We start from the raw sequence: 24,383 nt of genomic DNA on the forward strand, positions 1-24,383 counted from the left end.
TTTGTCTTATTATATTTTTATATATTTTTTTTTTCGTTTCTTAATTACCAAACATAGCCTTAATGGAAGAAACTATTTTGTGAAATTAAATCCAATGGTTTTAGTGGAAGAAATTAAGAAAGTTTCCAGAAGGTGTGGGACATACACCCACTCTTTTATCATCCCCATCGTTTCCCTTTGGATTTTCAACTCTCCTTCTTTTCCTCCAAGAAAGTAGCACAGAAAAAGCCGACAACTTTCTCTTGAACCAGTGGTTCACCGCTGCTTATCATTCACAGATGGGTCCCACGAGGGTCCCAACTCCCTTCAGCAGTTCAGCTCCCAAGTTCCAGGCTCTGCTTCCATGTTCGGTGGTTCCCCCACGTTTCTAACGTCACCACCAAATCGATGCTCTCTGAAACCAAAGCTCTTACCAAAATACATGAAAAGCCTCCAACGGTTTGCTATCAAGCCTCTCTTTTAGTTTTGCTCACCTGATTGGGAGTAATAGTTGAACTTGAACCCTACTTATAAACCCTAATTCTTTGATTTTCTGGGGTTTAATCTAATGGAAGGCCCATTTAATCTTACGGAAGAAGCTCCTTCTTCTCCAACCAATTCGAATATGGAATCCATCGGTTCTACTGTGATTCCTATAATTAATAGGTTACAAGATATCTTTGCACCGTTTGGGGGATTATCGAAGATCAAATTGCCTCAGGTTGCGGTTGTTGGGAGCCAAAGTAGCGGGAAATCGAGTGTGCTTGAGGCTCTTGTTGGAAGGGATTTTCTTCCACGCGGTTCAGATATCTGTACTCGGAGACCACTGGTTTTGCAGCTTGAGAATAGGCCAATTCGATCTGAGAATGATGATACGAGGGAGTGGGGGGAGTTTCTGCATTTGCCCAGGAAGCGATTCTACGATTTCTCTGCCATTCGCCGCGAAATTCAGGTATAGTTAGCAACTTTCTTAGTTTGGCTATCAGTAGTCGTCTCATTCAGTTTCTGAATTAGATTTTATACCTGACCCATCACTTGGAAACACATGGGCTTATCTGAGAAGTTATTTGAAAGTTAGTTGTTGAATACTTCAGGCTGAGACTGAAAAGGAAGCAGGAGTGAACAAGGGTGTATCAGATAAGCAGATTCGTCTCAAGATATCCTCTCCTAATGTCCTTAACGTAACTCTGGTTGATTTACCTGGAATCACTAAGGTCCCAGTTGGTGATCAGCCGAGTGATATTGAAGCAAGGATTAGGACAATGATAGTGTCTTATATCAAGCACGAAACCTGTATAATATTGGCAGTTTCTCCTGCAAATTCTGATTTAGCAACCTCAGATGCGCTACAGATGGCGAGAACTGCTGATCCCGCTGGTAGGTTTTGCAATGAAGTGTTTTATTGATTTGGATTAACTTTAGGTCCTACTATCCACATGTTCTAACTAGAGCATCCATTTTGAGTCTTTAGATGGAATATATGCTTCATGTTATCTTGGTCCACTTGCCACTATACACCACTGACATTAAAATTATTGCCAGGTATGCGAACAATAGGAGTGATCACAAAGGTGTGCTTTGTTTGCTTTGCAAGAAGATGCAATATTTATTTCCCCTTTTTTGTGCATGAGGATGACAGAGAAGTATCATTTTTGTTTGGCTCCAGCTGGATATTATGGATAGGGGTACTGATGCTCGCAATTTTTTGCTTGGGAAAGTGGTTCCACTTCGCCTTGGTTATATTGGTGTTGTGAATCGCAGTCAGGAGGTAAGCCATTTTAAAAGAATTTAAGTTGTTTTTTTTTTTTTACCCCCCCCTTTTCGTAGTATGTACTCTGTACTCTCTATATCTTAACTGTGTACATTTCAACTCGCATATAAACTCAACCTTCCAAAAGTCATAGACCCTTAATAATACTCAAAATTCACCATGATAAAGCTATCTAAATTGATTGGAAAGCATACCTATCGGGGGTGGGCCAAAGCTGGACCTGTACGTGGAGGGGGTTAGGGCTGCTATTGTAGGAAGGGTGCTAGTGAAATAGAAGTTGAAAGAAATGGAAGGAAATAAGAGAAAGAGGGAAAATGAAGTTCGTTTTTTTTTTTGGGGAGGGGGGGGGGTGGGCAACCATTAAAATGTAGTCTTACAACATAATAGATTGGTTGTTGTGGAGTTACACCGCTATATATATAGTATTACCATCCATGAAGAGTCGAACTTACGAAGAAACTTTTTAGGGAGTTTCACTACCTGTGATTAGGCCCTTCAAACGCCTTGTGAAACCTATGTTAAAAGTGCATGTATATCCCCTTCTCAAGTAAGTTAAGCTTAACGCCTTGGCCTAGCCCTGGATCAACTAGTTCAGATGATTTGGCTTTTAAGATCTAAATCTCAAATTTAGGTTGAAATCTCCGAAACCTGGTTGAAACTAAGTATTTTTTTTCTTTCTAGGCTATTGCTAGAAATTTGGGCTGAAATTTCCAAGAGTTGGGCAAAGTTTCCGAGATTTAGGCCAAAATTTCCTAAATACCTGGTTTCATCTCGGGTTGGGTTGAAACCACCGAAATTTCCAAGATTTAGAACTATGGATTAAACTATGCATGCATATGCAGATGCCAACACTGTCTCCTCATAGACTGCGAAAGAGATTGCACTTCTGGGTTCAGGAGCCCGGACCGTCATATGCATCCTAAGGTGCAGTGCTGGTTTTTACATTACTTGAAGTTGAATCAGCAGTTGCAAGGCAAACACCATTGCAGAGCGAGGGAGACCAACCCTTAAAATGTAGTCTTTCCAATAGGGTGTCACTAGCTACCACTTGATGGCAAAAATTTGAAGGCCAAGATACTTGTCCAACCAAGGACCATTGCACAAAAACATTCTACACACGAGGAAGCTAACAAGTGAGGTTAGATATATCAATATCAATAAGCTTTTTCACCTTAGGACACAAGTGAGGAATCACCCAAAATAATCAGACAAATAATGAGTCAACAATTTAGTGAAGTGACAAACAATTGTAATAAGGACCTTATAACTAAATAAGCATGATATTCCAGGTCTTGGTTGATTAGAATTCGAATTATCTAAGTCTCCAATTTGATTATTCAATTGACTAAATCAACGGGCTTGATTGAAAGTGAGTTCTAAGATCAATCCTTGGCCTACTGGTTTTACCAGCTGAGCGGTGGAACTCAAATTAAAATAGTTTTTTTGTGGGTTTATATTTGTATTATTTTCTGCAATTCACTTTGGTGTTTTCAATCAATGCTAAAGGCAAATAAGATACATTGTAGATTTGATATATGGTTTTTTTAATAAGTTAATTAGATATACTTAACTTTCATTTGTTGTCATAGGACATTAATCAAAACCGGACCATTGCAGAAGCACTTGTATATGAAGAGAACTTCTTTCGGAATCGTCCTGTAACTATCTCTTTGCCACATGATTACCTTGATCTTGTTACTTGCTTAGTAGTTTTGAATTGCAACTAATGTAACACCATTGAATGCTGTCCATCCATAACAGGTATATCATGGTCTTTCAGATCGCTGTGGCATTTCTCAGTTGGCAAAGAAGTTGAATCAGGTTGGTTTTAGTGTTGTTTGATTCGTATAATTATTAGGGGTTGTGTTTAGTTCACATTGTTATATGGTTCTGCTTTGTAAAAATTCAATCCTCCATAAATAGTAATTTTTTCCTCTTAATACTAATTAAGAGAAAAAATCTAAAAAAGAAAAACTGCCATTTATGTCAGTGAAGACTCCCTCTTTCAATGTCCAATGTTAGTTTTAAATTCAGCAAAATTCATCTATTTTTTATGTAGCTTCCCTTCCCCCACCCCCTGTTCACTGCCTATTATGGATTCCATGCATAGGGAAACTACTGGCAACTTGTTTCCTCTTTTCATGGAATAATTGATGCAGCCAAGGATATTAGATGCACTGAGCCCCTGATTATTGTGCACCCAAGGAATATCAGATTGTATGGTTGGTGATAGAAAGGCTCAGCACAGAAATAAGGAAAGATAATTTTTGAGGTAGGACAGCCAAGGAAGCAACCAAATCCTTGATCTAATTGCAGCAAAAATAAATGAATGGGAGTCAAAGAAAGGAGTGAAACACAAAGAGAAGAAAATAGACTTAGGCAATCAAACCTGGGGGTCGGCTACATTTGTATCATTCATGAAATTGATTTACTAATTTAAGATTAGAATCACAAAGGATCCTAATCCCAGGCAATATCTCAAAATCTGGCTGAATAGGGAGAAATTCGAGAACTCACAAACCGTGGCTCAGATGGAACTGAATTTTGAATCGATTAGAAATCCTATAAGGAGGAACAAGCCATAAAAATTTGAGCAAATTCTGTTGGCTGGATTGAGAGATCTGCTGGTTGCAAGAAAAAAGAAACTTTTGATGATTCTTCAAGAAATAGGGATGGAAGCGACGATCATCATCAAATTTGGATCGCGTGGTCCTCCTAAGGTCCTCAACAAATGATATAGATACGGCTGCTCTCACCTGGTTGAACCAACATGACCGGCTTTGGAAGCCAAGAGCCAAGAAGAACCGGTCCAGCCCAAGGTTTTGGTCCAACAAGGGTTGGAAATAAAATTAGTAGTTTTTTAGTATTTTATTACATGCCTTTTATTTTTCATATTTGAATGTAGGAGTTAGGATTTATTTCCTTTGCATTAGTTTCCATTTATGGTTATTTCCTAGTTTAGGCTAGATACTATGTTAGTAGAGTTTCTAATTTCATGTCTTTATTTTCTATATATAGGGTGTAGTCGATGGACAAGGAGATTGAATTGAATGATGAATTACTTATTTTGGGTGGTTATGCTTGGTCGTGTGAATCTCCTCCCCTCCCTTTGATTTTCCCTTCTTCCCTAAGGCTCCCATCCCTTCTTCCCTACGGCCCCCCATCAACAAACCCTCAAAATCCTGCAGCGTTTAGAGATCTGGTCTGGAAGTTATGCTCTCGAACATTCTCCCTAGGAAAGCTCTGGAACTGAAAATCGATAGGTAGTGTGTATGTGTGTCTCTGATCAGCAATCGTGGAGGGCTTCAAGTCTTCAAAAAATCTTGTAATAGCTCTCAAAAAACTCTCTCACAAGTTAGAATAAAGAAGAAAATAAACTGATGGAGGGTTGAGAAAGATGGAGAAGAATTAGCGAATGTGCATTTCACCCTTGTGGTTTAGGCATCTCCACCTATGGCATCTCACCCAAATGCATACCACAGCACAACAACATAAGCCATCTCAAATAAACTTCATTCAATCTTCTCAAATTAGTTACAAAGCCCTCTTTAAATAGGCTAGGCACAATCTTACAATTTAGAAACAAACTGAAAAAGGAAATAACATAAAATAGAAACTAATGACTTTTATTAACTAACTACTGACTTGTACTCTAAGAAACTAACATAAGACGTTAAAGGACTCTTCTAGAATACTAAAACTGACTTTGGCTACTTGTTAACATAAAAAGGAAACAAAATAAAAGCAAAATTACTGTTTACGTGTACTGTTCTCGTGAACAGTAAATTCTGATTTTTGGTTGGCGTAATGGGCCAACATTGGGGCTGACTGGTTTGGTTTGATCTAGCAATCCCCTTCTTTTGCAGGCTCGATCTACATCAATTACCTTTCAGATGACATCAACATCACGCAAAATAGGCAGTCTTGGAACCCTTGAAAAAATTGGCCAAAATACAGTGATGGGGGAATAATATGTAGATGCCTATTAAAAGATAAAATAGAACAGCTCAAAGCTAAATTTTGTGATATAAGTTGGCAAAATTTTATGGAGAATAATAATATTATTCACTAAACCCAAATCCTGACACAATTGTTAACCCCAGAACACCAAAAATATTTTGCCACCCATATAATGAAATTAAAAATTACTTGCTCCCCGGAATAATAATATAATCTTCTTAAATAATGCAACCTCCGTTAGAACCCTTTACTCTTCTAGGGTTCCAAATTTAAAGGCACAGTAAGAGACAATTTGCTGCTTGACTCTCAAACAAGCTCTAAATCTCTAATACCAAGTTCAAAACAATAAAAGGAACAAGATCAGAAGAAAGGAGATAAGGAGAAAAGAAGAGGAAGCTGTTTTTGGAAGAATTCCCTTGGCACGGAATCAATATCATTTATTTACTAACTTGAGAAAATAAATGCAAGATTACATAAATACCACCATACTAACATGAGGATACCTAGGGAGTTCAAATACATGCTTATTTACTAAAGTACCCATTCTAACACAGAGATATCCTTAATATGCTAAGAATCATTACCAAATATTTGCTAGTGTTCATCAAGGTCCAGTTTTCTGATGAGATTGCACTGGCAAGCCAGCAAGGTACCGCTGGGACTTTAGTGTGACCTGTTGCAGCTGAGGTTATTAGCTGAAAATGGGTCCATTCATTAATCTGCTATATAATCTTTTTTTTTGGGTAAAATATCTGCTATTCTGGTAAATGACATCTTGAAGGGAAAAGAGGGGATTTTCAGGAAATAGGGAAACAGTGCAATACCTGTGGTCCTTGGGAATGAAATTGTACATGTAGCTGATCCTGGTGATGATTTGCACTTTTCAGATTCTTGAACAGCATATTAGAGCAGCTCTTCCTGAATTAAAGGCTGAGCTGAAATCACAAATGGTTTCTGTTGTGAAGGAGCTACGTACATATGGAGAAGCAACTGAATCAAAAGTAAGCTCTATCTGGATCTGACAAGATGATTATTGTGATATGTTCTTCATATCTATTACTTATGCTTCTGATGCGATTAGATATTTTAGCAGACTTTACTTTTGACTGTACTAAGAATACCACATTTCCTTTGTGTGAACACAACTCTTATTATGACTGAGATCAATGAATTGGATCCTAATAGTTCTGCAATCTTTCTACTATAATACTTTCTTTGCCATTGCCTCTTGTTGCTTTAAACTTTAAAGAGTATCTGTATCTGAAAGGATCAACCTCATTTTCTTTACATGTTAAAATTTCTTTGCTTGTTTACTAAAGAGAAGGTTACAGATGTTCATTCCGGGTGTTCAAGTCCATGAGGCAGATATCTTTAAGAGCTGTGTATAATCAATGCTCTATTTTGTCCCATGGAATCTCAATATCATGTTTCCAACCCGAATGAGCGATGACTGATGGGACTAGACCGTGTATAAAATGTCTATTCCTGTTGCAGAGTATTCTTTATTTAATATCTGTTCTTTCAGGTTTCTGAATTCTTTTGTTTCCCTTTTTTAATGTCACAAAAAATTAGGCAGAGCAAGAGGCGGTTCTGTTGAATATTCTGACAAAATATTGTGAAGGTGAGTTCCATTTATATTTTGTGTAAATTATCTTCTCTTTTGTAATCTCTCACTCTCTTTTTCAGTTTCTACTTTTCCTGTCTTCGGCTTATTCTTCTATGAAAATCATGGCTTGTCCTAGGAGAATCTGGTATGAATTTGAACTTATCTGGACTCAATTGTTATGTTTTCTTTTGGGGATTCTCAATTGAGTCGCTTCACTCTTATAACAGAGTTAGAGCTAGGGTTTATGGTATCCTTAACATTCACCTGGGTATGTGAACCTTAAGAGTTAACTCAAATGTCAAAACTTGCCACTTAGCAGACATGGATAGATATGAGTGGATCCATGTGACAGAGGTCACTCCACCCATTCACTGGTAAGGTTTCAGCCACAAATGGGCTAGGCAAGGGGCTCAAAAGTCAGTAAAATTTCAAAATTGCCATCTTTCTATAATGATTATCTTTGTCGGCTTTGCACTTACTTTCGAGGCAATTTTCTAGCATGTTTGGGACTGAAATTTGAGCTGTGAGATGGGTGTGCCTTGTGCAATTCTTCCTCTTCTTCTTCTTCATTGAAAAGAAGGAATTATGTTGTTCAATTGATCCCTACCAATTTTTATGTACTACATTGTTAAGCAAATTCATATGCTGTTCTTTTTTTTTGGTTCTGTTTGTTAATTAATAGCGAAAAGGACATTGAAGTTGAGTTGACTTCTTATGCTGCCTAGGAAAAATCTGATGGCCAGCTATGGTGATTAATGTCTAGTTGGTGCCTAAGTTTTCAGCTCACTAGTTTATGTCTTGGGTTAATTTTTTTCTGCTGCTAGTCATCTGTGGTTTTTGTCATAATTTGCACTGCTTTGTAACGATTAAACAAAAGGATTTTGAGCTGAGTTGACTTGCAACCCTTTTTTTCTTTGAATATGTGCCACTTTTTTTTTAATCATTAAACAAAAAGTACTTGATTCCTACAAATAATAACATTTTATAGATGATTGGGAATAACAGATCTCTGGTTTCTGGTTTTTGTCAACAGCTAGTGCCAACACCTATGTCCCCTTATAGTTGTGGCTTTTCTTGTTTACTCTCTTTCTAAAAATTTCTTTTCATGGAATTATGTATACCCTTTTAACTTGTTCTTCGTTTCTCCTAATGTCATACTTATGTTTCCCTTTTCTATTTACTTTCAATTGTAGCATTTTCTTCCTGGGTGGATGGAAAGAATCAGGACATGTCAACCACAGAATTGTGTGGGGGAGCAAGAATCCACTACATATTTCAGTCTCTTTTTGTAAAGAGTTTGGAGGTGTGTAATCGGTCTTACCAATCTTGTGTTGTCCTTGCAGTTAAACTCTTAGTTACTTATCTTTACTGAGCCGTGTTCTAGTTAAATACATTTTGCCTTTCTTCCTTGGGATTATAATATGACTTTGAGACTTTTTTTATTCATTTTATTTTCACTATTTCCTTAAACTGGGGTAAAGCTTATAGGAGTCTTTTTCATAAAAGCATACATGTTAATTTTTTACCTATTAATGAAATAATATTATTTGTTACCAATCTTGTCCTGCTGCATTGGTCTTTCTTGTTCCATTTGGGCCTTCATCTCTGCTCATTTTTCCTTGAAAAAGAGAATGTGTAATTCTCCTTCTACTGTTTAACTTTTTTTTCTTAAGAATAAATACTGTTGAACCATATTTTCTGCTGATTCGTAAAAATAGCTTAGTTGGTGCTAGGCAGTATACCGAAAAGTTGTTACTGTTAATTTTCTTGCAGGAAGTGGACCCTTGTGATGATCTGACTGATGAAGACATCCGGACAGCCATCCAAAATGCTACTGGTGCTAGAAGTGCATTATTTGTTCCAGAGGTGAGCAGCATTATCATTTATAATGCCTCCCTTATCCAGTTCCCTTGAAAAAGCTTCTGCAAGTACATTATTCAAATGTCCCTCTCTGTGGTGATCAGTTCTGGCACTTTTGTACCAGGTCCCATTTGAAGTTTTGATTAGAAGACAAATTGCACGTTTATTAGAACCCAGCCTTCAATGCTTACGTTTCATCTATGATGAACTAATAAAGGTGAAGAAAATGAGTTGTGGTTGTGGCACTATTGCTCCCCACATCCCAATCCCCCAATAAGTCATTTTGCAGTTTTATTTGGCATGGTCTTCCCCTTCCCCTGTTCGAATAACATATTTTTAGTAACTGATGTGTAGATCCTGTTTTTTCTTGCAGATTGGTCGTGGTTGTGAGTCAATTGAAATGCAGCGGTTCCCAGTTCTGCGAAAGCGTGTGGATGAAGTATTGGGAAAGTTTTTGCGTGATGGTGTAAAACCTGCTGAGAGAATGATAGGGAACATTATTGAGATGGAGGTAACTGATTGTGTTTTATTTTAAGGCTATTTTCAGAAAAGAAAGGGTTTATAGCTCACATTTGGAGGTCTCAAAACAATAAATATATTCCTGAGAAATTCGATGATAGTCCGAGCTAGTGAACACTATGCTCTGAAAAACCTATGACAACATTGATATCCCCAGGATGATTCTTAGATGTGTGAACAGTCTCGTTTGGCACAAATGCAGGAACTGAAAACGGTCTTATGGTCATTGATTCACTGTATTGTCCAGATCATGGTGTTATACTATTAGTTTAATGAATTGGAGTTAAGAAACTTGAAGAAAATTTTAGAAAAGTTAAAGAAGTACCCAGATCTCAGACCACCTGAGTTAGTAATTTTTGTCTTGGTCCTCATGCTGGATCCATGCCTCAGGCCCTCAGCTCTTGATTTGGTTCAACTTGTAAGTCTCCTCCTTGCATTGCCTTATCATTATTGGTTCTGCACTTACAGGCACCAAACCATGTGCTTACATGACCAGAAATGCTTCTCAAACCTCTTAGCAGAAGCTACCGAGATATTTTAAAAATTGTTTTGGATTAGTTCCAGTTCCCATGTAAGCAGTGTCTTGGATATTCCACACTGTGGCATATCCATCTGGGAAACTTGGAGCCAAAAAATGAAAGTTTCTTCTGAAAGATGACAATTAGGTACAGATCTTGCCCAGATGGAGAGAAAATGTTTGTTAGGATTTAATGGGGTTTCTGACCTCCTAACAGAACAGAGTTGTTAGAAAACCATAAACGTTAGGATCACAGTAAAAAGGAACAAGAATCAGATTTTGGAAACTTTAATAACTTGAATTCTTGAACAAAACAGATCTGATGGGCTTGAAACTGTGATTAAAGGATCACTCCAACGGGAAAAGTTGGGTCCAGTTCTGATGGTTGGTTTTTAAGTTATGGGGTAAACCTGCTCCAATTAGGAAAGCCCAGAACTGCAGAGTATCTGGGGGTTCTTAAAGAATTTAAGATAGGACAGTTAAGTATTGAATTAAAAATATAGTAGTGAATTGAGATAAGATTCAGCAAGGTAAATCAGCAAATGAAAATAACCAGAATTTACTTGAACTAGGGAACCGGAATTCAATTAGAAGTATAGGTCCATAGGGTGTTGAAACATTAGTATGAATCTGAGAATAGAAACACAAATCAAAATCAGAATATGGCAGAATAACTAGTAAACAAATCAACAACTAGAATTGAAGTATTGAAGTTAAAACAAAGCAAACCTGAAACTGAGAATTCTAGTGGAACAGTGTAGATGCAGGGTGTTGAGTTAAGAATTCTGACCTTGAATTTCTTGAATGACGGAGAAGAGATAGAAAATAAAGTAGATAAACAGGCTAAGAATCCCACCTAAGCCCCACTTGGAATCCACCAAGTATGCCATTGAATCCACAACAGCAAAATTCTAGAAAAACTAAATACTATATTTCATAAAATTGTGTGCCTGAATGGTTGGGTATATATACTAATATACATACATATATATACACACACATTCCTAACATACTTGGAAACAGCCTCTCCTGCGATGTAGGGGGCAAGGCTGCGTGCATTTGCCCCTCCCAAACCCTGCAGTAGTGGGAGCCTTGTGCACTGGGTTGCTCTTACATACTACTAACATAACTAAAAATAGCCGTAGTAATCAAACTAGCTACTTTATGGACCAATAAAGGACATGAAGCAACTCCTATACAAACTAAGACCTATTAGCTCATTAAAGCGGCCTATATGAAGTTGGACTTTCAACATTTTTCAAAGTATCAACTTGCATTTTTTTTTTCTTTTTTGGTTTTGCAAATTCACTTTGATGAGTGCTTATGTGAGCTGACCAAATAAGATCCTTCCCTGTGAGCTCCTGCCACTATGGCTGGTCTCCCTGAGTGGTGCCACCACTACCCAGGCCCTACTCCCCCCAACCTTCCCCCCTCCTCTCCTTGCATCCCTCCCTGTCCCCCTCTCCCGGTCGAATGATTCTTCATGGAGTGCTCTCTTCAGTAGGCTCCCACTCCCTCTAGGATGGCCTTCCTTTTCACTATGTCGCCCCTTCTATTATTAGGAGCACCAAGGTACCTTTCTGCCCTCCTGGGCTTCTTGATGATGAGACTACTTTTTCCATAATTCTCTAGTTGGCCACTTCCTTGGAAGTCGACCTCCTTCCAACATAGTGATGCTTTTCCTTACTGAACAATGGAGATTACAAGGTTGTATGGAGAAATACCTGATGGATGGTGGATTCTTTATCTTCAAGCTTTCAGATGAGCAAGATAAACTACGCGCCCTTGAAGGAGGCCCATGGCAAGTTGGGCCAAAGCCGATCTTCCTCCGACGATGGAACCGTCATCTTCAACGACATCGAGTGGACTTGAACTCAATCCCTCTCTGGATTGCGCTCCTTGGGCTTCCCCTTCACTTCTGGTGCACCGATGGTCTCTTAGTAGGCTCAGTTCTGGGAGCCCTCTTTACTTTGATGTTCGTACTAAGAGGAAGGATCGTCTAGCTTATGCTCGTATTTGCTTAGAGGTTTCTGCTGATGACCCTCTTCCCTCATCCATCACAGTCAATGAAGGTGACAACCACACATTCCAGCAAGAGATTTCCTATAAATGGAGACCTCCTCACTGCCTGGTATGCAAGCTATTTGGCCATGAATCCTTCTTATGCTCTCCTAAATTGGCTACGAATGTTGTATCAAATATCCATTGAGCTCCCTCTCCCCAACCCCGCCACCACTTCCACCACCATCCCTTCCCTTGCTGGGCTCCCTTACCACAGCTTAATCCTTTCTTCTACTGGTCGTTCTACTAGTTGTGGCTGTGCAAAACCAACTTCGTGAGAAACCAGTTTCCGATTCACCGTAGGGCCACTCTACTGACCATTAGTCCCTACTGCTGGTCTATAGTTCAACAATAACCGGCTATAGTAACCGATTTGCATCTCTACAATTGTCTAAAGATTGTGTCCCTTCACTGCTCCTAAGGTTGGTTCCCCTCCTAGTTGAGGTTCCTTGGCTCCCCTTTGCTCTTTGACCTGTCGCTTTCACCTGGGATCCCCTGTAGCAAGGTCGGTGACCTATCCTTTTGCCATTCACTCCTTCTCTGCCCCCTCGACTAAGGACTTCACATTCGTCAACTCTTCCTCTCCAACTCTCCCCCGTTCCAATCCTGAACCCTCCAATGGGTCCTACCTACTTAGTTGCTTCCATTTCTAAATATCCTCTTCACGTGGGGCTCACTATTTCGAACCAATCCTCCCTTGGTCTAGCCCCCTCAGCCTTTAGTCCCGATTACATTAGACCTACCTCTCCCAACACAGATCTCCCTCCTTGGCCTTGGGTCCAACCCTAATACCACTTTGGACTTGGCCCCAGTCCCCACTTCTCCTTGGGGTTGGATCCCAACGGAGATGTGACCTTCATCAGTGCCCTTCTTCCCTGCCCATCTCCACTGCTACAGCTTCCCTTCTCTCTACACTGTCTGCCCCTCCTCCCAAACCCAGATGGCATCGCCCTCTCACCCTTGCTTTCCACTGAAGCCTGTAGGTGTCCTAGCTCCGTCCTGTCTCACTCATGTCTATCCACCCCTTCTTCTTAAGGGATTTTGCTGCACCACTCTCCTGGTTCCTAATGAACCATGGCGTTGTATGGGGCTCAATTCCCTTTGCAAGCATGCCAAGGCTCATTCTCATATCAAGTCCCTCCACTTGGTATTTTGTTGTCTCGTTGGAACAAAGGTTAAAGAACCTAATGTCTCCCGCATTGTCCCTTTCATTGGCTCTGGTAGGTCCTTCCTTTCCAACTACTCCCACCACCCAAATGGCTGTCTTTGTTTCCTTTGGACCACCAAAATACAATCCACCTTGCTCTTCTCCTCCTCTCAGATCCTCCATCTCCAGATTCTAGATAGCCTTGTGAACTCCAGCTTCTAATTCACAGCTATATATGCTTCCAGTTGTCACTCAGATAGAGTTTCCCTTTGGATGAGCCTTCATGATATAGCCATCCATATTGGATCTCTTCCCTGGGGCTTGGGAGGAGATTTCAATGTTGTTCGTTATACTCAAGAAAAGCAAGGTGGTGGTTACCTGGATTTGGCTTCAGCTGAAGCTCTAATGACTGTATTGAGGATACTAGGGTGGATGACTTGAGATAGTTAGGCCTTAAATTTACTTGGCACAACAAAAGAAGTGGAGATTCCCATATTGGTTGTAAATTGGACTGGATCTTAGTGAAAGGAGCTTGGCTTTCCTCTTTTCCTTCCTCCCATGCCCCTAGTATATTTGACCACCGCCCTATCTCTTTGGTTGTCCAATCTTATATCTCCTTTGGTTGTAAACATTTCAAATACTTTGGCATGTGAACCTCTCACTCGGATTTTCTATCCATTGTCAAGGACAGTTGGGATAAGCCCATCCAAGCCTTTTCTACCCTTCTCATTGCTTTTTCCAGGAAGCTTCGAAATGTTAATTGCGTGCTTAAGGAGTAGAACTCCACTACATTTGGGAATATTTCTTTGAGGGTTTCAGATTTCAAGAACAAGCTCTTTGTCATTTAATGGAGTCTCCATTAGGACCCTACAATGCCCCTCTGAAAGATGAAGAAAAAACAATCGTCATTGAGTTTTCCTCTCTCTTGGCTCAAGAAGAAAATTTTCTTAGGCAAAAATCTAGGATTAAATGGTTGGAGCTTGGAGATTTCAATTCAGCTTACTAGATTGATGAAATCCAAAACAAATACCAACTCCATTGCCATGCTTGTGATTTTAGGTGGTTCCTCTCTTCAAGGGTTGAAGATGTTAAGGCAGAGGCAGTTAATTGTTTAAGACATTATTTAGATCTTTCCCGGCTTCCTCTAGTCCCATCCCGGATAACCTGATCAACAAGTTCATCCTAGTCCCTAGATCACCTGAACAGCTCCCTTCAGGCCATTCCTTATGAGGATGAAATTTTAGCTGATGTCCACTCCCACAAAAGCGATAGAGCTTCTGGTCAAGATGGCTTCAGTATGGGATTCTTCTCTGCCTGATGGAAAATTTTATTAAGGAGAACCTTATGAAGGCTAACAAAAGTTTCGTCTTCAATCCAAGCCAGATCAAAGGGATCAACCACACTTCCCTTTGCTTCATTTCCAAGAAGGTGCTTCTACCATATCTGATCCCTGTGCAACCTTATTTATAAGTTCATTGTAAAAGTGTTTGCCAATAGGCTCAAATCAGTGGTGGATTTGCTTCAGTGATAACCAGTCGGCTTTCATCACTGGTAGTAGTATATCAGACAACATTCTCCTTTGCAACAAGATTGTCAAAGGTTTTGAGAGAAAATCCACCCTACTACGGCCCTCATGAAGATATGCATCTATAAAGCTTTTGAATCCTTAAGATGGGATTTCATCTCTAAGTTTTTGCTCAAAATGGCTTTCCCCTAGTTTTTATAAGTTGTATCTACTTTTGCATCTCCACTCCATTCTTCTCAGTGTTGGTTAATGGTAGTCCAGCTGGTTATTTTGCTTCGTCGGTTGGGATTCGCTAGGGATACCCCCTCTCCCCCTCTCTCTTCACTCTTGCTTTGAAGCCCTTTCCAGAAGGCTCCAGTCTATCATGGATCAGCTGCTTATCTCTCCCATTCCCAAATGCTAGGCTCTCAAGCTCTCCCACCTTGCTTTTCAGACGACTATGAACTTCTCCAAAGCTTCCATCGTCTCCCTCGAGATCATTATATTTGTTTTCAGATCTTTGAGGATTTTTCAGGCCTTCACATTAACCGTGAGAAATCTCTTTTGTATTTGATTGGGGTCTCTAAAGTTGAAAAGCTAGTTTGATGAGGTTACCGGTTTCACCATTGGCCACTTGCCGGTCAAGTACTTGGGTTTGCCTTTGATTTTGGCCTGGTTGACAGCTCACCACTACACTTCTATATTGGATCTCATCAGAAAGAAGCTCCAACTTTGGAAAGGCAAGGTTCTGTCATTGATCAAAACAGTTCTTCAGTCTTTTTATATTTATTGGTCTAGTACTTTTGGTCTATTTGTCCATCGTCAAAGAGTTAGAGTCTCTTAAAGCTGCCTTCCTCTTGAAAGGTTTTGATGCCTCTAGATTTCTTCATCCTATCAGCTGGGCTGATGTTTGTCTCCCCAAGAGGGAGGAAGGTCTTGGTTTATATCGTATCAAAGAAGTCAATTCAATTAGTATTATCAAGTTGATTTGGAAGCTTGTCTCGAAGAAAAAAAGTATTTGGCTCGATAGGGTTTATTTTCGCCTACTTTGCTTAGATTTTATTTAGACTGCCCTTATCACATCAAATGCTTCTTGGGTTTGGCACAAGATTCTGAAGCTTAGGCCTACTATTATCGGGGCCATCTATTCCCAAATCAATGATGATGCCTCCACCTCTCTTTGGCTTGACCATTGACACCCTATGTTCCTACGGGAGTTCTTCTCCACCTTGTCAATGGCAAAGCCATCTATAGTTCAGGTCTCTTAAAGTAGTCTATGGATTCAGCTGTAATCAAACAAGGTGCCCCCCCCCCCCCCCCCGGTGTTGCTCTCCTCTCCCCTGCTCTCTAAACTGTGGAATGCCTTGCTTTCTATTACTAGAAGGCGTCAAGGGAGGAGTGATAACATTATTTGGTCTCCTGTCCCCTCGGGACTTTTAAGCTCCAAAGCGGCGTGGGGCCTTGTCAAAGCTTGTGACTCCTTATCTCCTTGGCACAAGCTCGTGTGGTTCAAACACCACATTCCCTATCATTGCTTCACAGTTTGGCGAACTCTTTCTAACTACCTCCTAATTCAGTCTTTCGTCACATCCACTATCGCATCATCATCTCCCCTTTTTGTTTTCCTTGTTGGAATGTTGTGGAAGACATTGGTCATCTTTTTCTTTGCTTGGCCCTTTTTCTATCTCATAAAGGGGTGTTAGCTAAATGTTGGCCAAGAAATCTCATAATCCTTTTCTTCCAGAGGGAATGGATTTGGGTGGATATGTCATTTTTCGGATCTTCAATATCAGATATGGTGGGAAAATTTGCTTTCACTGCTACCATCAATCACATTTAGATGGAGCGTAATCATAGTTGTGAAGGCGCCGGCGTCTAGGCGGTTTGCCTAGGCCCTAGGCGACTGTCGCCTTGTTGCACTGTATGGCGCCCTATGTTTTGGCACTTATATATGCCAAAGTAAAGGGTTTTGTATTTGTTATTTCATTTATTAAGATATTATTCATAGATAAGCAAATACCCCCTATTTGAATCCAATAAAAATAGTTGAAAAATCAAATTCCAAAAGGATAATAAGTCAACCCCCCGTCCAAGAACAAAAACTGGTTTTTGGTTGTTGGGCGATTTATTAGCTTTCAAATGCTAGGGTTTGTTTCAATTCTGAAAATTTTATAAATCCTATCATGGTAAAACATTGCTAAAAACCAAAAGTTCGGTAAAATAATTTTTTGTTTTGATGTCCACAAGATTATTTCCATTTTGGCAATTTAACAACATTCACGCACTTTAAAATAAGTTTGACCGAAACATAACTTTGCCATAACAACTCAGATTTAAGTAACTTAAACTTGTTGTAAAGCTAGTTTTGTGTTATACTTAATACAAAAAGTCTCATGTAAAAATAAAATCATTTGACCAATCAAACTTATTATAGAACAAGAACATTTTTCTAAATGTCAATAAGTCATGTTGATTTTTTGTGAATTAATGTTGCTTAATGTTGATTTTTTATGTCATATGGTATATATTGTAACATACTAAATAACTATAGAAAATAGGGGACATAAAACATAACACATGGGCGATTTGATCGCCATGACAATCCTATAGCGGGTGATTCATCGCCAAATCGATTAGCCACCCCTCCTCTGCCTTGGGTTGCCATGACGCCGTGACAACTATGAGTGTAATCTCAGGAAATTGTCATCGTCCTCCAAATCCTTCCGGAAGATTTGGGATTCCATCTCCTTCAAAATTAGAAGCAAGATTTCTTCTATTTCCTATTGTTGTAGCGATTCCCTAATGAAAAGGCATATTGTTGTATCTTGGGGTTTCCCTTTCTCCTTTATGTAGGCCTTTTCTTCTGCTTCTTGAGGGAAGTGGCTTCGCCTAATTGGCTTTGTTGTATTTTGTTTTTTCTTCCCCTAGTTAGGGGCCCCTTGTTCCTCTTTTCTCTTTGGTAATGAATTCTTTATGCAGCTATAAAAAATAAAAAATAGCAGCCTATTACAATGAAAACCCATTGGAACAAAGGCCTATCGTGTATGTAACCCAAGTACCCAACCCAAGGCTTTTCTACTAAAATAAGCCCACCTCTCTGATTTGTCTGCATCAGGATTAAGCTCATAGATTTGTTGTGTTCCTTGCCTGGTGTTACAACTTTAGGTTGCAGACTGAGTAAAAGCTTGTGTGCCGAAGGAGTGAATGACAATTGTCCTAGTATCATCACTCAAAGGATATAGATGATGACTTCAGCACACTGCTACTTTTGAAACGAATCTGGCATTTTCACTCTACTAGTTATAGCCAATACCTTGATGACCCATCCGTGCTGCATTGAACTCCCTTATCTTTGTTTGGTCTTCTAAAGATCTGGACTTGCAAATGTATTCAGGGAAGCAGACCTTTATTTTTGCAAATCAATGCTTGCATCTTAAACGCATTACTACTGTTTGTAGATAGTAGTCATTCTTGGGCAAAAAGATATCCTTTCTGTTGCAGGGTAGTATTTTACTCACCATAATCATCTTCCCTCATAAATCTGAGATCTGAAGATCAAGAGCCTATTGGTCCAGAGTTCTAAGTAGAATGCATTACTTATACATAGATCTATTGGTCCAGATTTCTAAGTAACGCATTACTAATACAATTTGTTTATTTTTATTTAAACATGCATGTACCAGCACACGGGTATGACACATGTTTTTGGTGCAGTGATGAAGGAAGCACATTTAATCTTATTAGAACTTTAGCAGCTTTACTCTTTATGTGTCTCCCATTCATTTTTTCCTATGGAAAATCATCAAGTTCATTTATTCTCAGGATCTACTTCTGAGATGAGGTATTTAAATCTTTGTAATTTTCCGAAGTTCTTTTGTTATGGTCTGAATTGGATACTATTTTTTTGTTATTCTAAATCAACTTACTTTATTTAGGGGGAAAAAAAAAGCTAGTTGGAGCTCAGTCTTTATGGTAATCTGGTTGGCTGTTTGTTTGTTTGTTCTTTGTCCTCTGTTCTTTGTTTTGGATCAAGGTTGTTTCTGGAACTTTGTATTAATTACTACTACATCATCAATTATCGGAAGATATTGGTTAGAAGGTTCTGATTTTTATGCAAGCATTGTTTATTCGTGGCACTAATCAAACACCTTCATTTTTCATTCAGATGGACTATATGAACACATCACATCCAAATTTTATTGGTGGAAGCAAAGCTGTGGAGCTTGCAATACAGCAGCTGAGATCATCAAAGGTATCTGTAACCCCTTTAGTGAAGACAAAGGTAAAAGGATGGTTTTGAATGATGATCACTAGTATTTATTTGATATCTGAAATTACACTGAATTTTCAAGGATGGTTTGCCATCTCTTCCACTGACTTTTCTTCCCCCCTCCCCTTTTGATATGATTTAAGGATGTTATGGATATGGAAAAGTCAACTGGGTCAGTGAAGGGCCAGAAATCTCGAGCAATTTTTGCTAAATCTGTTGCAAATGGAATTTCGACAGAACAGGCATAATTTCAAACCCTCTTTTATCTTATGTGATTCTGCATTTTACCTAAAACTTATGGTTCTCTTAAATAATTTTGAAAAATCGGAGGTTGTTGCCACTTTCTATTTTACTGTTTGCAACTCTGTGTTATAAAGAATGTGAGGTTCTTTTTTCTGGTCCGAAACAAAAGGAAATTTTGTTAGAAGGAATAAGAAAATAGAATCAACAAGAAAGGAAGAAAAACGTAGAGGTGCAAAAAGCAAAACAGAGCCAACCTAAACCAACTCACCACCCCTCATCTACAATGAGAGAGCTCATAAAGATCATAGGATATCATGCACTGGCCTTGGATGATATGTCTTTGTACAAATGAAGGATAGATGTCCAAGTAAGCCCTTGTTTGGATGATGGATAAATTCAGTCAAATTTTGATATTGTTGAATAGAAAAGGAAGAAAAGATGTAAACTACATTTGCTTTTCTTCTGACAATCATTAGTCTTGAACTCCTAAGCTCATTTTTAAACCCCTATAATGTTTAATGTGCATCTTCCAAGGGCTTCTAGGTTCATGGTAACCTTCTGGGTGGTGGTAGAATTCAGGTTCTAGCCATGTCCAACGAAATTTTTTAGTTTGGATCTTTACCATGAAAGCCTGAGAAGTGCTTCGGGTAGTAAATACCCAAATGAAATAATTTCTCTGGGGTTTTTGTGCTTCAGGTGGTAAATATTCCAAATGGAATGTTTTTGTTGGATCCGCCTTTTTAAATTCCATAAGCTTGCTTCTGGGCTTCCAGAAGCAGAAACCCCAAAAGCTTACCCCAGCGTGTCCTAGTTCTGTCGTAATGTGATGCATTGAAAGAGGATATTACCCGAGTTACTGCTATTAGTTTAGTTTAATCCTCTGGGGTTAATGTTCCCCAAGTGCTGGTAAGGGTAACAAAGGCAAAGATCAATGTTGCGTTGACCTAGTGGTAGCTTAATTATCTTACTTCTTTTCCTTGATTGTTAATTGGTGTAATTTTAGCCATATGTTGAATTAACATGCTTGCCTTGCTTGGTAAATAGCTTGATGTACCCTGGGGAGGGGGGAGCACAGAAAGGCTTCATTGCATCTGATAGTCCTTCAATTCATCGTATTTTGAATTTGCTCTTGTAGCATTTTCTTCAGAAACCTAAGCTATCCTTCTTACAATTGCCTATTGTTTGCCTGTGACAGGGAATTCGACCTCAATTAAATAATGACAAACCAATGTCAGCTGGTGAGCTTGTATTCTCTCATCTGCTCTGATTTGTTCAGTTATTCCTTGTGTTTAGATTTCAAGCAACTTATCACAAATGGACCTTAATAACTAGTCATATTATATGATTGGAACTGGTAATTGAAGTTGAGCATACATTACACTTTTCCCCCAAGAAGCTATTTGTCGAAGAACTATCTGTTATACTTAGGACCATGTAGGTGCGCTCTAAGCTGGTGTGCCGAGGTTAAAAAAGAATGTGGTTCAAAGTACTGAGAAATGAAATGGAGTATGTGTATGACTCTTAGGAAGTGATTGGGGGGGGGGGGGGGGAAGGCATTGTGGAGTTGGCCTGGATGACAAACATGTCAATCGTGACGATTGAGCTGATTACGATCAGAGTTGGATCTTCTAGAACCCTTGCCTTGTTGGTCCACTTCAATTCTTAAAAAGGTTTTTCAGCATATGGACTTCAACTCTCTGTCTTCTTCTTTCTCTTTCTCTATGTTCATTTGTTTTCTCCAATTTACCCTTAGTTCCTAGTGGGAGGAAGGGTTGGATAAACTATTTAATTGATGTCCATAAGCAGTTTGATTCAGCTTTGATGGTTAATGGACATTGGCAGTTGGAAGGAGCGTCTTCCTAAGAAAGGCTTTGTCTTCTTAATAATGGCTTGGATACCTAATGGTCCAGGTGATCTAAAGGAGGATTATAATGTCGAGGACCATTTTCCCAAGGCTAAAATGTTGGATTTTGTGGTCTATTTAATGCTTGGAATCTTTCTGAACTTGTGGTTCTTTGAGAACCACTATCAGTGAAACCATGTAAATGTCCTCTACATTGAAACTGAGGAAAGAAGACAAGTCGTTCTGTTATTTCTTTCGTCCTTTGTTTTATGTTTCAAAATACCAAATTTTGAGAACAAATTGGAGTTTCCTTTCCTCTATGTTTGAATTAATAACCTAGAAATCTCCTGTTCAAAAGTCCAGTACGTTTGGATGATCCTGACCATCTTATATACACTTCCCACAAGGAGATATACTACAAGGAGATATACTATCTCATTAGACTTGTATCCACATACTTCCCTCCCACCCTATGCCTTGACACTAGTATTTTCTATTATAAAACTAAGATGCCATAGTAGTGAACGTATCCATTATATGCCTTGTCAGCTTGTCACATTATGACTGATTTTCCTGATGAGTGACATTTGAAAAGAGAAATATTTTGGAGCTTGATTCATAACTACTAGTTATTTCACACTTTGACAGGCAATACAAGTGGAAGGGCTTGGGGCATTTCTTCAATAATTGGAGGCACCACATCTCGAATGCCTTCTGGAGAAAGTGTAGCAAGCAAACCTTCTAGTGAATCCTTTCATGATGTTGAACATGTATCTACTATGATCCAGTTGAGAGAGGTAATAATGTTGTCTATTGACCTTGTTTACTGCTTGTTGTGCCTGTGGTTTTCCTTGCTATTACAGACACAAGGTTATTCCTTTGCCACTGTCATTTCAGCCTCCAGCCATCTTAAGACCCTCAGAAGCTCAGTCAGAAGAAGAAGCAGTTGAAATAGTGGTTACTAAATTGCTTTTGAGGTCATACTATGACATCGTCAGGAAGAACATTGAAGACTATGTTCCAAAAGCAATAATGCACTTTCTGGTAACTTCCTATCTCCCTCCACCTCAAAAAAAGTAGCACATTTTTATTAATAGAAGTGCTAATGTATTTTTGGGGATTTTTATGTGCCTTAGGTCAACCATACAAAGAGGGGCCTTCTTGGTACTTTCATACAAAAACTTTATAGGTATGTCATATATATGGTTTCATTCTCATTATGTGCATTTTTTAGTCTGTTTGATTTTGGGGTTCACCTCAATGCGCTTCTGAGTTCTGACCAATTAAATGGCTGGACTGCATGTGTAGTGCAACCACATAGATTGCATTGGGTGGGAAAACAGTGGTTTTTACTTGCTTTATATGATAGACAGTGACTACTGAAACAGAGCCTCACATCTTGACCACATTTTTTTTTTTTTTAATATGTGCAGAGAGAACCTCTTTGAAGAGATGCTTCGGGAACATGAAGAAGTTGTGGTTAAAAGATTACGCACTCGAGAAATGTTCCAGGTTCTGCAACAAGCTCTTCAGGTTAGTACATAAAGTAATTTTAGAAAATCATCAATAAGCCCATAGAGATGGTCCATCATGTCATAATGGTGAACTGCATAACCCAGTGGGGTAAGGACCCTCTCAAAACTTCTTATGCCATGATTTCAAATGAATGAATGGTCCCAACCATCAATCTACAAAATTCTTATGGGTAATCATGGTAAACTAGATTGGATCTATTTGGGCCAAGATGCTGGTGGTGTCCTTGAATGATGCATAACGGTTACCCAGTTAGGTTGACATGCAGTTGGGCTGCCTAAATAAATTTCATAATATCATGGTCATTTTGAGCTACCACTGGCATGTCCTTTACTCCCTCTCAATACTTTCATAAAGTGATTTTTCATGTTGAATATTCCAGACACTAGAACAAGTTGAATCTGATGTGGCATGTCGAAGTTCAAGTTCAAGCCCAAGCCCAGGCACTGATACTGCCACTGGTTTGCCAAAGATTCCAGGCCTTTCCCCCTCTCTCCACTCCACATCCAATGGTGATGTCAATTTTTCTTACACATGATTTTCCAAGGATCTTAGTATATCTCGCAAGATCGATTTTGGGGAGCAGTCATTATTTAACAGTGAATTTTCACCATTTGAGCATTTGGGTTGGATATCCTCTACAGATGGAACATAGGTGCATCTAGGCCATAAGACTGCCTAATGCCCGGTTGTATATTAGTGCATTATTCTATACATCTTTCATCTAGACAGGTTTTCCTTTTGATTTTTATATTCTTTTTGCCAATAAACCACATCAGTTTTTGATCACTTATTCATGCTAGTAAGGGTGGCATTCACCAAAACAAGGAAAAAGCAATACCACTGTAAGAGTTGAAGTCTATTGTTGAAAGTAGCAGATTCGTGCTTGGCGATTGTTTCGAGTGTGTGTTGTTGACATCTTCAGACCATACGAATGATGATGCCTTGTAGAATACTTTAAATTAAACCCTAGAATGAGCATACCTACAGTTTTTTTTTTTTTTTTTTTGCCATTTGTCAATTTGTCAGGCATATGTCATTCAAGAAATGGAATTCCAATTTACTTTGAGATTCTCCTTGTTCTTCCTTCCTGGAAACAGTGGATTTGGGCAGAAATTTTTTACTCATCAACCTCTTAAGTGGAGTAATTGAAACACTCTTGGCCCAGTTGATCCTGTTTTTGTTATCCTTTTATTTCCTCTACTATGAAGAATATAATTCTTCCAACACTTGATCTATTCAGATACAGGGCTCTTTCCTGTTTTTGTGTCACCTATCAAGTTTTAACCCAAATTGGATTCACCAAATAGCAAAGGGAAACGTATTGAAAAAAGGAGGGACACTATTCTAGTTGGGTGTATGGCTGTACATGGGACTGTATTTGAATATCGGTGTGAAATTTGTCATTTGGCCAATCTAACAATCAGAATTTCCAGCTCACTCTTCCACGTGGCAAAAACATAAGACATGATGATGTACTTCCACATGCATGTGTTATAATAATTTTTCTTAGTGGCTTTGACACGTGAAAGAGTGATGCAGCAAATCTGACCATTATAGATATCTAGGG

General features: G+C 39.0%; 1 protein-coding gene across 2 annotated transcripts; it reads left to right on the forward strand.

Annotated features, from left to right (window-relative positions):
- Positions 1–166: 166 nt before the first annotated feature.
- Positions 167–23,717, forward strand: LOC122076678 (dynamin-related protein 3A-like). 2 transcript variants are annotated; one of them, XM_042642108.1, is made up of 20 exons: positions 167–931; positions 1,074–1,356; positions 1,522–1,550; positions 1,646–1,747; positions 3,340–3,408; positions 3,512–3,571; positions 6,598–6,711; positions 7,283–7,331; positions 8,510–8,619; positions 9,090–9,182; positions 9,301–9,393; positions 9,550–9,687; positions 19,090–19,176; positions 19,338–19,436; positions 20,633–20,675; positions 21,929–22,077; positions 22,178–22,324; positions 22,417–22,469; positions 22,714–22,813; positions 23,196–23,717. In XM_042642108.1, the coding sequence occupies exons 1-20, from the start codon at positions 548–550 to the stop codon at positions 23,349–23,351; spliced, it is 2,358 nt and encodes a 785-aa protein (XP_042498042.1). In that variant the 5' UTR covers positions 167–547; the 3' UTR covers positions 23,352–23,717. The 2 variants fall into 2 exon arrangements, with proteins under 2 accessions (XP_042498042.1, XP_042498041.1); XM_042642107.1 differs by having other exon boundaries at positions 168–931; positions 19,090–19,206.
- The last annotated feature ends 666 nt before the right edge of the window (positions 23,718–24,383 follow it).

This window comes from Macadamia integrifolia, chromosome 4 (genome assembly GCF_013358625.1).
Source record: "Macadamia integrifolia cultivar HAES 741 chromosome 4, SCU_Mint_v3, whole genome shotgun sequence".
NCBI lineage: Eukaryota > Viridiplantae > Streptophyta > Magnoliopsida > Proteales > Proteaceae > Macadamia > Macadamia integrifolia.